The following is a 12,534-nucleotide window of genomic DNA, read 5'->3' as shown; positions in this document are numbered from 1 at the left end:
ATGCAGCTGCTCTACTGATCCTTTCATCTCCCATCCAGCTACAGGGAGTGGGTGGTGTCATGCAATGGGGATGGGCCTGTGGAGGAGGGGATCAGTTACCATGCTCTCCCTCTGAGAAGAAAGGCTACCCCACCTGCAGTTCAGCTGTTCCATATTACAGGATGCCACAGAGACCTTTCCCATTTGCTCAAGCATGGAAAGTATCTCTCACTCACACTCATCTTTTGTTTGTTGAGGCAGTGGGAATGCAGAAGAGTGGGTGCATTTCTCATCCAGGCATCTACAGTGCTGAAATGTGTTGAGTGCTGCATGAGAAGTACCTTGCAGTACATGATCTGAACTGCAACAAGTACAGCCTAAAAACAGGTGGCTGTAATTCACTGGTCAGTTTAAAAGCACAACTCGAAGTGTCATTGTGACCTTACTGTATACTATTTGCAAACAAAGAGAATTATCACAGAAGAGAGATTTGCTCCTTTAGGGGCAGTTCCTAAACACCTCTGAAATCAGAGACTCAGAACATAGGATACTGTAGAAGACCGGTGAATGACTACAAAGCAGTTGAAGGAGACGATGGAAGTATGGATACAGGAAAAGATGCTTTGTTAATACCTCTTCCAAGTGCAAAGAAAGCACTTGCATTAGAAGCGGTTGACCATACATGCCCTAAGAGGGCTTAGTGTAAAAGAAGAAACATGGGCATCTGAGCTGCTGTGGCCTGCTTAGATCTTAAAGCTGTTGTCTCTCTCTTTTTCTCTTAGCTCAACACTGTGGCAGCAGATCGAAGTTTCACAAGCAGAGACATTGAATCAGGGGCCATGCAGCTGAACACAGAAGTGTGCTCCATTGGTAAACTCTCTCGCCGGGGCTTCTACTTGGCTTTCCAGAACTCTGGAGCTTGCGTAGCATTGGTGTCCGTCCGAGTGTACTACAAGATTTGCCCGGAGGCGGTGCGGGGCCTGGCCCGCTTTCCAGAAACACTGGCAGGTTCAGAGGGGCTGACAGAAGTGCCTGGGGTCTGCGTGGAGTATGCAGCTGAAGAAGTGGGCTCTCCCCCCAGGATGCACTGCAGCACTGATGGGGAGTGGCTGGTACCAGTGGGCCGATGCCTTTGTGCTGTGGGGTTCGAGGAAGTCGATGGGAGCTGCGTAGGTGAGTATGCAGACACTAGCTGTAGGCCATGGGAGAGGTTCCAGAGAGCTAGAGATCAGAGTATCTGTAAGCACAGAGTGGGATCAGGGGAGCTAGTGTGGTCTACTTCTTGCCCACCCTCTGTGCCTGCCAGGTGTTGTCTTACACCTTTCCTCCCCTCCTTAGCTTCTCTTTTTCAATTGTGATTTTTCTTTATGTGTCAGGTGTAAGACCTGTACACACCTCTCCACTCCCTCCTGGGCTTCATCCAGGAGCTTTCAGCTCTGGAGCTAGTTTCTGCGAGCTGTAACTATGTGATTGACAGTGACTCACTCAACAACTGGTTCTCAACCTTTAAACAGAAGCCTTGTTCTCCCAGGGCAGATGGGTCAGATACACAGAACAGTGTATTTGTCCCGTGACTAGAAAGCTGAGAGACAGAGGGGGACATGTTTCTCCTCCGTGGTCCCTTCTTCTTGGACTGAGATGGCTCTTTTGCCACGGGAAACCATGTAAAGCAAATTGCACAATACCGTGGTGTCTGCTCATCATGGAAGAGTGAGCATAGCAAGCAAAAGAGTCACCAGGATGCTGGAGTCACAGCGAGCAAGGGCTGTTGAAGCAGGCAGCACAGGGCTCTGCCCTGGCCACTGAGTGGACAAGATTATCTTCTCTGGGCAACTTTGTTTGTCATGGGAGAGGATATGTGAGGTGTTTGGGGAGATATGCATTACTGTAGAGAAGGAGGTAAAAGACAGCACATCTCTGCTGCTTTTGTCAGAGCCACACAGCAAAAGGTTAAGGCACATAGAAAAAGGAATCCATGTAATGCTCTCAGGTTCAGCAGGTGCTCTGTGTCTCTGCTTTGCTCTGCTACAAGGATCTGGTGCCTCTATGAATCCTCACTGCCTACTGCTTGATTCGCTTAGGGAGCTATGAAGGTTGAAGCACAAAATCCTTGCCCTCCTCCAGCAATCCTCTCTCCCTGCACAGCCCAGCCAGTTTTTCCACTTGGGTGCTACAGAGCTCTCCCCGCCCTCCTGAGAGCACTCCTCTGGGAAGGGGCAGGGAAGTTGTCATGTCTGGACAAGCCTCGACTGCTATCACAGCACAGGTTCATTCTACATCTATGCTTTCATCCCACTCCACCCAAGTACAGCTGCAGCCAGAAGTATCTTTTGCAGGATTAGCTGAAACTGGGGGGGGGTCTCCCAGGAGAGGAAGGGAAGAGCAGAGAACCTAGCAGGAGTAGAAAAAGGTACTTCATGATCAGAGCAGTCTCTTTATTGGAGGATCAGAGGAAAAGGAAAATGTAGGTTGTCTGCTTGGTCATATCTTGGGATTGGTTCTCTCCCTCAGAAGAAAAGACTTGATATTGTGCAATGGACTGGGAGCAATCCAGGTCAGGATAGAGACCGAGATTACAGCTTTTTCTTTGTCCTCAGAATATGGAAGGACTTCTCCTTCCGACATGTAAAGTGGGACAGGATGGAAGACCTTCTGGCAGTGTCATCTGATTCTGAGTTTTGCCTAAAGTGGGAACCAAAAAAACAAAGAAGGCTGAACCCTTGCCTTGTAACAGGGAAAAGAATTTGACCTCTGTTACAGGACAGAAGACAAGAGAAAGCCAGAGGATGAGGTTCTTAACTAGATCACTCAAACTCTTGGTGAATTCCCATGCATACAAAGTCTGCCGGGTGCAGAATGGCTCAGCCATCCCATGGGCGCAGAACTGTGTCTGCCCAGAGCATCACATCTCAGCCTCTCACAGTGTCTCAGACTTTGCTGTCGATAAACAGAGCTCGTGATGAACTTCCTCAAGTATGTCATCTACCGTGAACACGGAGGCTGGCTGTGCTCTGTCCTGTGTTACGGTTGCTTGATGGGCTCTGCACGGTGGCAGGTGAGCTGAGCATCCTGTTAGCTCAGTTGTCTGCAGGCTGGCACTCAGACTCCCGAGGAATAAGGAATGAAGGAAGCACCACACTCATCCTCTCTGCCCTCTGGGGCCCAGTGAGCAGGCCCTTTCCCAGGCTTGCTTTTCCCATCATGTCACCTGGAGCAGCGGGTGCCCGGGGGCCAGAGGGGCTGGGCGGAAGCCCAGACTGTTGCCTGTGCGCGGCCTCCGCCGCCGGGCGCGCTGCTGGGGAAGCCGCCCACCTACTTCTGACCGGGGATCTAATGAAGGGCGGTGGGAGCTCGGCAGGCGCAGCCCCGGGGGCAGGCTCCGCACCACCCCCGGGGCGGGGCCAGGCTCCGCACCACCCCCGGGACGGGGCCAGGCTCGGCTCGGGGCAACGCGCTGGGCCGATGCCGCCCCCTGCCGGCCCTTGCCGGCACCGCCGCCCGAGGGCCGGTGTCCCCCTCTCCCGTCCCCAGCTCCTGTCCCCCTCTGCTGTCCCTGCTCCTTGCCCCCCGCTCCCGTTCCCCGCTCCCGTCCCCCGCTCTCGTCCCCTCTGCCGTCCCCCCTCTGCCATCCCCCCTCTGCCGTACCCCTCTGCTGTCCCCGCTCCCGTCCCCCGCTCCCGTACCCCCCAACCCGTCCCCCGCTCCCGTCCCTCTCTCCCGTCCCCCGCTGCAGCCCGCACGTCTCTCCCAGCTTTAGGTGGCTGTTTTGGTGTGTGACCCGGTCCGGTCCGCCGTTACCTGCGGCGTTTCTCCCCCGTCCAGCTCCCTCTGCCCGCCAGGGTGTTGTCTCCCTGCGGGGCAGCTCAGTTGCCTGGAGAGGCTCAGCACCACCGGCAGGAACAGCGGGTGTGTGACAGCGGAGCTTGAGTCTGGAGGAACAGAAGCTTTCCGGAGATGGAAGGCGCTGTTGTGGAGCACCAGTCCTGTGAGGAGAGGCTGAGGGAGCTGGGGGTGTTCAGCTTGGAGAAGAGGAGGCTCAGGGGTGACCTCAGCCCTCTCTGCAACTACCTGACAGGAGGTTGTAGCCAGGTGGTGGTCAGCCTCGTCTCCCAGGCAATGAGTGACAAGAGGATATTCTCTTAAGCTGTCCCAGGGGAGGTTTAGGTTGGACATAAGGAAGAATTTCTTCACAGAAAGGGTGATTAAACATTGGAATTGACTGCCAGGGAGGTGGTGAAATCACCGTCCTGGAGGTGTTTAAGGAAAGACTGGATGTAGCACTCAGTGCCATGGTCTAGTTGACGTGATGGTGTTCAGTCATAGGTTTGACTCAATCTCAGAGGTCTTTTCCAACCTAACTGATTCTGTGATTCCATGATTCTTGCAAAGAAAGAGCCCAAATTTCCACAATTTACTTGCAGACAGTCGCAGCCTGATAATAAGAGAGTGTGTGCATTGTTTCGTATTTATGGCAGGTAGTATTATACAGGCAACATCAGAACCTCCGTGTTATAAAAGTCTGTGGCTCTGTGCTGCCTTTGTTTTTCACATTGCCTTCAAAGCTTTCCTGACCTGAACTGAACCAATATGAGAAATTTTGAAATCTTATGCTGGAGCAAAATGGCAAGAGGCCTCAAAGCTTCCATCTTCACTCCAGTATGTAGAACTGTTCTCAGTTGTGAGCAGCCAGGAGTTCAACGTAGCTTTTATTGACTGTTTCTCGAAGAAGTGATTTGGTCTGAAATATGAATGGAATCTCTTTGGGCTGGTGACCATCAACAGCTTTTGCTATCATTGATCACATAGTTGCGTGATTGTGTCTCAGAATGATAGACTTTCCTGAGTGATTCTGTTATTTTTCAAAGTCAGAAGGTGCTGGTTGCTCCTTCTTCCTGTGATTATTTCTCCTTTCTGTTCTCTTTGGGAGTCACTGCTGCAGACTGATGATGAATAGTCTTGTTTGGTCTTTGTTAGTAGAAAGTTTTTAAGGTCCCTTAGGTGTTCCTCTGTGTTACATATTATGAATGACTAGATTGTTTTCTTGTCTTCTGGATAAAGGATCATTTCCTATGCTATGCTCCATCACAGTAAACCATTTTATGTGAGGCTCCTGAACAGATGGTTTTCTCTATTGGGTTCTCCTGAGGGATTTTTCAGGACATTGTTTCTTTTATAGTGCAATAGGAAAAGGGTCATTCCCTCAATGTTCAAGTTAAATGCAAGGTGGTAGCTGTGGTAGAAAATTAGCATATGCATTCCTCAACCATCTGATTAGCAATAGATTGGTTGTTTCTTTAGTTTAAGAACATTTGATAGACTCATTTAGCACAGGCTGGTAAGCCATTAAATTCACAGATTGCTTCAACCTCCCTCACTCATTTTCTCCTTGCTCACAGCTATAGAGGTGAAGCGTCATCCTTGAGACAACTGGTAAACTGACCAGTGCTTCTGTAGATCAAGCTAATAGTAGTAACACAGCAAAGACAGATTGTCAGACGGTATACTTAAAGAACATGGCTGCTTATTTTTTTAGAAATGGAAATAGAAATCATGTGAGGCCTATTCTCTTGCAGTGTCTGTTGACCCTAAAGCCAGTTATACTCAACGCTTTTAGGTGAACTGATAGTTACCTAGATATCCCCCGTGATCCTGCTGAGTGATGGTCTGGTAAAACACTTGAAGTCAGCAAAGATGCTTCTGTTAAAAATCCCACTGGCTATCCCATATGAAGTCAGCAAGCAGAGGACTCTTGCGAGTACAAGGATTTGGAGCTACTATTTATGGCTCTTATTTGTAGTGTGGAAAGCTTGAAGCGCAAGGTAGGGACCAGTTTGGGTTTATGTTGGAAGATGTTTTTGAGGTTGACTGGATTCCCTATTCATACAGCATCTGTGAGGAATGAGATCCCCCTTCTTCAGTCTACAACCCCTGTCATAACCTTGAGTTTGCATCTCCTATCTGCTCTGAAATGATTGATCTAGGTGACTGCCAGGGGATCCTTTCAGTATAAACATTTCTGTGAACTAAGAAAATGGAAGAAAAGCAAACAGGTAAAGGGGTGTTCAAGAAGCTGAACAAAACTGCCAGGTGTTTTCTCGGTGGTCTTGGTTTACTGATTAATTTGTGTTGACTTGTTTGTGCTTTCACAGCCTGCCAGCGAGGATTTTACCGTCATTCCCTGGAGACTAAACGCTGCCTGAAGTGTCCCCCCAACAGCATGTCCAACGACTCAGGAGCTACATCTTGTTCCTGCAATGCAGGCTTCTACCGTGCACCTTCAGAGGGCCAGAACATTGCTTGCACACGTGAGTTGCAGATAGAAAGAAAGAAGAATATCTACACAGAGTGAGGGTGAACCTATTGAGAGCAGCACTACAGAGAGGAGCTTAGGGGTACTCGTGGGTGAAAAATTGGACATGAGTTGGCCAGGTGTGCTTGGAGCCCAGAAAGCCCCCTGTATCCTGGGCTGCATCAAAAGTAACATGGCCAGCAGATTGAGAGAGCTAATTTTCTCCCTCCACTCTGCTCTTGAGAGACCTCAGCTGGAGGTCTGCATTCCCATCTGGAAGCCCCAGCACAAGAGAGACATGGACTTGCTGGATCAGGTCCAGAGGAGGGCCATGAAAATGACTGTAGGAATGGAACACCTCTTTTATGAGGAAAGGCTGAGAGAGTTGGGCTTGTCCAGTCTGAGTAGAGAATGCTCCAGGGAGATCTTATTGTGGCCTTTCAACTCTTTAATGGGGCATATGAGAGAGAGGAAGAAAGACTTTTAGCAAGGCCTATAGTGGCAGGACAAGGGGCAATGGTTTTAAATTGAAAGAGGGTGGATCTGGATGGGACATATGTAAGAAATTTTTTACTATGGGGGTGGTGAGGTGCTGGAACAGGTTGCCCAGAGAAGTTGTGGATCCCCCATTCCTGGAAGTGTTCAAGGCTAGGCTGAATGTGCCTTTGAATAACCTGGAGGAAGGTGTCTCTGACTGTGATGGGGGTTTGAACTAGATGGTCTTAAAGGTTCATTCCAACCCAAACGATTTTATGATTCCATGAACAAGGACATGGGAAGAAACAGTAGGTCAGGAAAGTGGGATGAGAGATCAGTGAGGGAGAGGCTGATGGGGACAGAGGGCTCCATTCAAAATGCATCAGCAGATGGGAAACTGTCACAGTACTTTGGGTGTCAATAGCTGGATCTAACACTTTCATGCTTCTTGTAGGCCCCCCGTCAGCTCCCCGCAATGTCAGCTTCTCCCTTCTTGGCACACAGCTGAGCCTGTGGTGGCAGCCACCCAGTGACCATGGTGGGCGGAAGGACCTGACTTACACAGTCTACTGCCAGCGCTGCCATTTCCCGTCATGTGAGCCATGCGAGGCTGGTGTGGTGTTCTCCCCCAGTGCTTCTGGTCTCACAAAACCTGCTGTGGATGTGGACGGCCTAGAAGCTTACACCAACTACACATTTGCTGTGGAAGCCCATAATGGTGTCTCAGGAATGGGTCCTGCTCCACAGAGAACTGCTCCACCTGTCTGGGTCTCAGTTGGACATGCAGGTTAGCAGAAGCAGAGAGAAGCTCTTCCTGCTCATCACAAAAAGGAAGAAGAATCTCTGTGAATATATAAGCTTTTTTCATCTTCTGTCTGCCACATATGTTTATATGGTATGATAAGGATTCTAAAGTACCTCTGCCTCTGGCATGTAAAGTCCATCAGTCATATCCCTTGCAAGTCAAAGTAGCAGTAATCATTACCCACCAGAACCTATGAATCCACCAAGAACTTAAGAAGCCCTCCCAGTCAAACAGTGTTGCAGTCCAGCCTCAGTACTGTTAACCTGTGTGACAGGAAGATCAAGGACTGTGTCATGAAATGTTTCCCATGACTTGGATATTGCAAAAATACATACAAAACATAAACACTGCTGTAAACTGAAAAAAAAAGTTTTGAAAGCATGGAGAGATAAGCATGTTAAAAACATGCAAGTTCTTGACACATTTGTGTAGTTTAGCTTTGAGCTGGCTAGTTTTGCTGTCCTGGGAACATCTTCCAGAGTGCTGTGTAATGTGATTGTAGAAAAGTAACATCACAGTGCTCAACAGCCCTTGGTGCATTCCCCAGGTTCTAATTCAGTGGCAAAATATGAGATCTTCCTGTCACTGTGCAGGAGCAGCACAACTCTGAGCTAAAAAAGTGGAGATATTTTTGGCTTGCCTCATCACTTCCTGGTGATGATGAAGGACAAGGAGAGAACCAGGCTTAACTCTTCAGTCCTTGCAGACTCTTGAGAATTATCTTATTATTCAGCATGCATTTGTAGTCAGCTGAGAGATTTTGAGGTCTGAGTTCCACTGTACCCTTATGGAATGGAGCTGCATTCATAAATGATCACATAGGGTAGTTGTGCTACTGCTGCTGTATGAGCATAAAATTGTTAACGTTTTTATTTTAAATGGAACACTTGCAGTGCAGTCCTGGGTTAAATGTAATTTTTTGGACCACTGGTTTTGTTTTGAGAGCCTAACAAAGTTGAGGGCCTAACAGTGTTGGGGCAGAAGCATACTATTCACGGAAAGCAATTAATTGCAACCAGAGACCTCATTTCCCTTTCACCACAGAAGTGAAGGATGAGTGGCAGTGGCAATGAGAGTCAGTTCCAGTTGCATGGTATGATCAGAGATGGAAGGAGAGAGTTTCTGGTGGAGAGAGAATGTATTTTGTATTATGTTTGTATTTCTTGCTTATGTTCTCTGTTCTCTCCCCCGCAGCTCCAGTGACAGTGTCCCACTTTATCCTGACACAAAGAGATGACAGTAGTCTTTCTGTTTCTTGGCTTGCCCCACGGCAACGCAGCCGGACCTCAGTGGAGTATGAGGTCATGTTTTTTGAGAAGGTAAGGCCTGCATGATTTGTTCTTCCCTCTTTCACCCAAAGGGGTGTAAGTGTCCTCTTGTTCAATGTGTATTTGTTTGACCCTGTTTGATTTCTGCAGGGAGAGGAGGCACGTTACACTGTGAAGCACCTTGTTGAGCCTAATGTCACACTGAGAGACCTGCAGCCAGACACAGCCTACCTCCTTCGTGTGAGATCCATTACACCCCTTGGGCCTGGGCCCTACTCTCCAGAGCAGGAATTCCGCACTCTTCCACCAGGTAGAGAACAAGCACTGGTATCTCATTTGGGAGAACTAACTTCTCCATCAGACTGTATATTCATATAGCACACAGGTCTCTTGTTTTCTGCTGGCTGCAAGGCATGGACACCAATTCCTTGTCACTAGGGCCAAGTCTGTTCCTTTGTAAACATGAAAGGCATTTTTCCTATTTCCTTGCAGTCATATAGAATTCACTTGTGCTTTCCTATTCAGACCTTATCACTTTCAGGTTAGTGTGTTGTACTGGCACAGTCATTAACCAACTCTTCATTGAGCTCTCCTGAAAGACATTTTGATTCTGGCTAAGGTTTGTAAGTTTGAATGTTAGTCAAGTGATTACCATATAACTCCTTTTTTGTGCCAGTTACTAGTGAAAAGGAGAACTCAGAGTACCTCAAGACTATTTTTTCCAGCTTCATCAGCCCCACTGTGTGCAGTACAGCTCCTGAATGTAGCTCTGCCCCAAAAGATGGTATGTGCCACTTAACAAAGTACTCAGCCAAAGCACGTTGTGTAGAATGCCAGCTATTGAGGCCACAAGAATACCATTTACTGTATCAAAGAACATCTTATATAAACCTTACATCCAAACTCCTCTTTCTCTGTGTTACCCAGAGGCTTCCACTTTATCAAAAGCTCTCTCTTTATTCCACAGATTGACAGGTCCTCCTATTGGCCCTATGGACAATTTTAGAAATACATGCATTGAAGGGATACTTCTGAAAGGCTAGTTTTATTGTAATGAAATGAGGACATGGAAGAAAGCAAAGGCATACCTTAATGTAAATAAGTAGTTAGAATAGCAGTGTAAAAGCTGCTAAGGAGCTGTGGTGACATGACTGGAATATAACGACTGGGTTCTTTTCAGTGCCAGGAACTTTTGGCAAAATTTTCAAGTCACAGCACCAAATGATGATAACATAAATGATCTTTAACCAATATAATAATGTCCTATAAAGGCTCTATGTCAGTTAACATATACAATTGTTTTAATTATGGAAGAATATATTAGAAAATACTTTCATCAAGATTATTCTTTGTTTCACATAAAAGTTGATCACTTTATCATGCCAAGACATAGGTATTTTGAATATGAAAGGCATTAAAAAGAAGTTCCAGAAACGATTCTTTTGGTGAGAGTTCTCAGACACAGGGATAAATAACTTGACCACAAGACCAAGATTGTAGGTAAGAGTCAACCAGATAACCACCAGAAGGTGCTCCATGCACATGAATAACAGTATGGTAGGACACAAATGTGGTGACTTGGCTGCCTGGAAGATAAATGGCTGTAACTTACCTAATGCCATTAACTGGTAGAAGTTTGTTGCTACATTCCAGACAAATAGAACTTGTCCTTTTAAATGATACGGCCTTTGTCTTTGTTTCTGCAGACACGGGAGCCCTGTCTGGTGGAGTCATAGTCTCCATTATCTTTGGAGTTTTACTTTTTATTGCACTGGTTCTGGGACTTATCATTCGGCGAAAGTAAGTATTGATTTTTGGTATTGAAAAAGGTATAGATGTAGGAATAGCTGAGCTGTGGGAGCTTGAGAAAGGGAGGCCCTGAATTCTCATGGGATGTTGAGGTTAGTTAGAGAAGAAAAAGACCAGTGTGCTGCAGCAAGGTGGAAAGGGTCTCAGCAAGTAATTTTGAATAGCAGAATTGATTGATGTCTGTAAGATATGGTTTGCTGCTGGGAACAGAGGAAAATGTGGTGATTTCTCAGTTTTTTTATAATCCAGCACTATTGTACTGTTATCATGACAGAGGAATAAAAACATTGTTATGGTACAATCATTTCTATAGCTGCTGAGCAACAAAATGGTAATACATATATCCAGTCTTTTCAAACCATTTTCCATGTACTTTTACTGTAGTGGTCCTGCTACCCATATACAAAATTCTACTTCTGTTCTCCAGCCTGCTATTGCTTGGTTTTAAGAAAATCGGGTATTTCACTGAAAGTGTACAGAAAGCATAAAATTCATCTGTATCTCAGCACAAAACTACCTGTATGGAAACAAAGCTCCATTTCTAAATGTAAATGAAGCATCACATTTTGTAGCCAGCTGTACTTTTCCAAATAGGTGCAGGGTCTGGTTTCATTTTGCTCTGTGCTCCCCTGAACTCTGTCTGAGACACCCTGAAAGTGTCTTTTTTCTCTTTGCTATCTACTGACCATTTTATTTTCATGGCTGCTTCTTACATTCCAGGAGGGCTCGTCGGAGACATGCACGGCCAGATTACAATACTTCAGGCTTTGATCGAGGTGAGCTTCAAAGGGGTAGTAAAACCAGGGGGAAGCCTGGAATGGGTGGAAGGAATGAAAAGAAACATTTGTTTCAAACCAGACATGAACATGGCTTTTCTCATTAATTTGCCTCTTCCCACAGCAGTTCTACTCTTCACTGCATGTTTGGTAGATTTGTTTGCTGCCATTGTCAGAATCCCATGGATTCACTTATGCTTTTGTAGTTTTGCTTTACAAGGCTTGTCCAAAGAGTTGAGTGGCTTGTTTGCTCTTTTATGTCTGTTTACCACAGAGAAGGTCTGGTTGAAACCCTATGTAGACCTGCAACCGTATGATGACCCCAGCAGAGGAGTGTTGGAGTTCACTAAGGAACTGGATGTTTCTTGTGTCACTATGGAGAATGTGATTGGAGAGGGTGAGTTATGTATTGCTCTCCCCATCTTTCAGTTACCCCATGCTGTTGTTTTGCTGCCTATTCCTGAGTTTATCTGTGATCTTTTGCCCCTGGTTGTCCTCAGGGGAGTTTGGGGAAGTCTATCGTGGATCCCTGCGGCTCCCAGGGAAAGAACGAATCGTGGTTGCCATCAAGACCCTGAAGTCAACGTATTCAGACTCACAATGGTGGAACTTTCTGCGTGAAGCAACAATTATGGGGCAATTCAATCACCCAAACATTGTGCGTCTGGAAGGAGTTGTCACCAAAAGTAAGTAAGAGTGTGTGGGAAAGTGTCCTGGAATGAGAGCAGAAACTGACATATTTCTCAGGCCTTTCTTAGAGAGTTTGCTGTCAGAGGGGCTGTGCTGGGAGAAGACAGGCATTGTCATGTTATGATATGGCAGAAAATGAGGGAGAGAGGAGAGGTATGGATTTTCAACAGAGCCCTGAGTCAGTGTTAGGAGAGATCTTCTTGGGTTGGTGGGTAGACAAGAAGTCAGGATAGTGTAAGGGATGCTGCAAGGTTATATATGTGACACAAGGAGGAGTACAAGATCACTGGGAGCTGTCTAAGGAAGGGAGCAGCCAGCTATGCCAGTGAAGTGTGGATGTTAGCTGGGGCTGGACATGATTCTCTGCATTGGGACAATGTGGAGAGCATTGAAAGGCAAGAGTAGAATTTCAAAACGACTAAGACCCTCTTGTCTTCCTCA

The 12,534-nt window shown here is 46.8% G+C and overlaps 1 protein-coding gene across 2 annotated transcripts in view; it reads left to right on the top strand.

Annotated features, from left to right (window-relative positions):
* The window catches only part of EPHA1 (EPH receptor A1), a 33,050-nt gene that overhangs the window by 15,971 nt on the left and 4,545 nt on the right, over positions 1–12,534 (top strand). For both annotated transcript variants that reach the window (XM_071558457.1, XM_071558467.1), the window contains 9 exons: positions 762–1,152; positions 6,129–6,284; positions 7,200–7,532; positions 8,745–8,869; positions 8,969–9,128; positions 10,525–10,618; positions 11,348–11,403; positions 11,678–11,800; positions 11,904–12,089. In XM_071558457.1, the coding sequence (XP_071414558.1) occupies positions 762–1,152; positions 6,129–6,284; positions 7,200–7,532; positions 8,745–8,869; positions 8,969–9,128; positions 10,525–10,618; positions 11,348–11,403; positions 11,678–11,800; positions 11,904–12,089 (1,624 nt within the window). The remainder of the gene's footprint in view (positions 1–761; positions 1,153–6,128; positions 6,285–7,199; positions 7,533–8,744; positions 8,870–8,968; positions 9,129–10,524; positions 10,619–11,347; positions 11,404–11,677; positions 11,801–11,903; positions 12,090–12,534) is intronic.

The sequence above is a fragment of the Pithys albifrons genome, chromosome 1 (genome assembly GCF_047495875.1).
Source record: "Pithys albifrons albifrons isolate INPA30051 chromosome 1, PitAlb_v1, whole genome shotgun sequence".
NCBI lineage: Eukaryota > Metazoa > Chordata > Aves > Passeriformes > Thamnophilidae > Pithys > Pithys albifrons.
The sequence above is the reverse complement of the archived record's forward strand: the minus strand, read 5'-3'. Positions and strand labels throughout refer to the sequence as shown.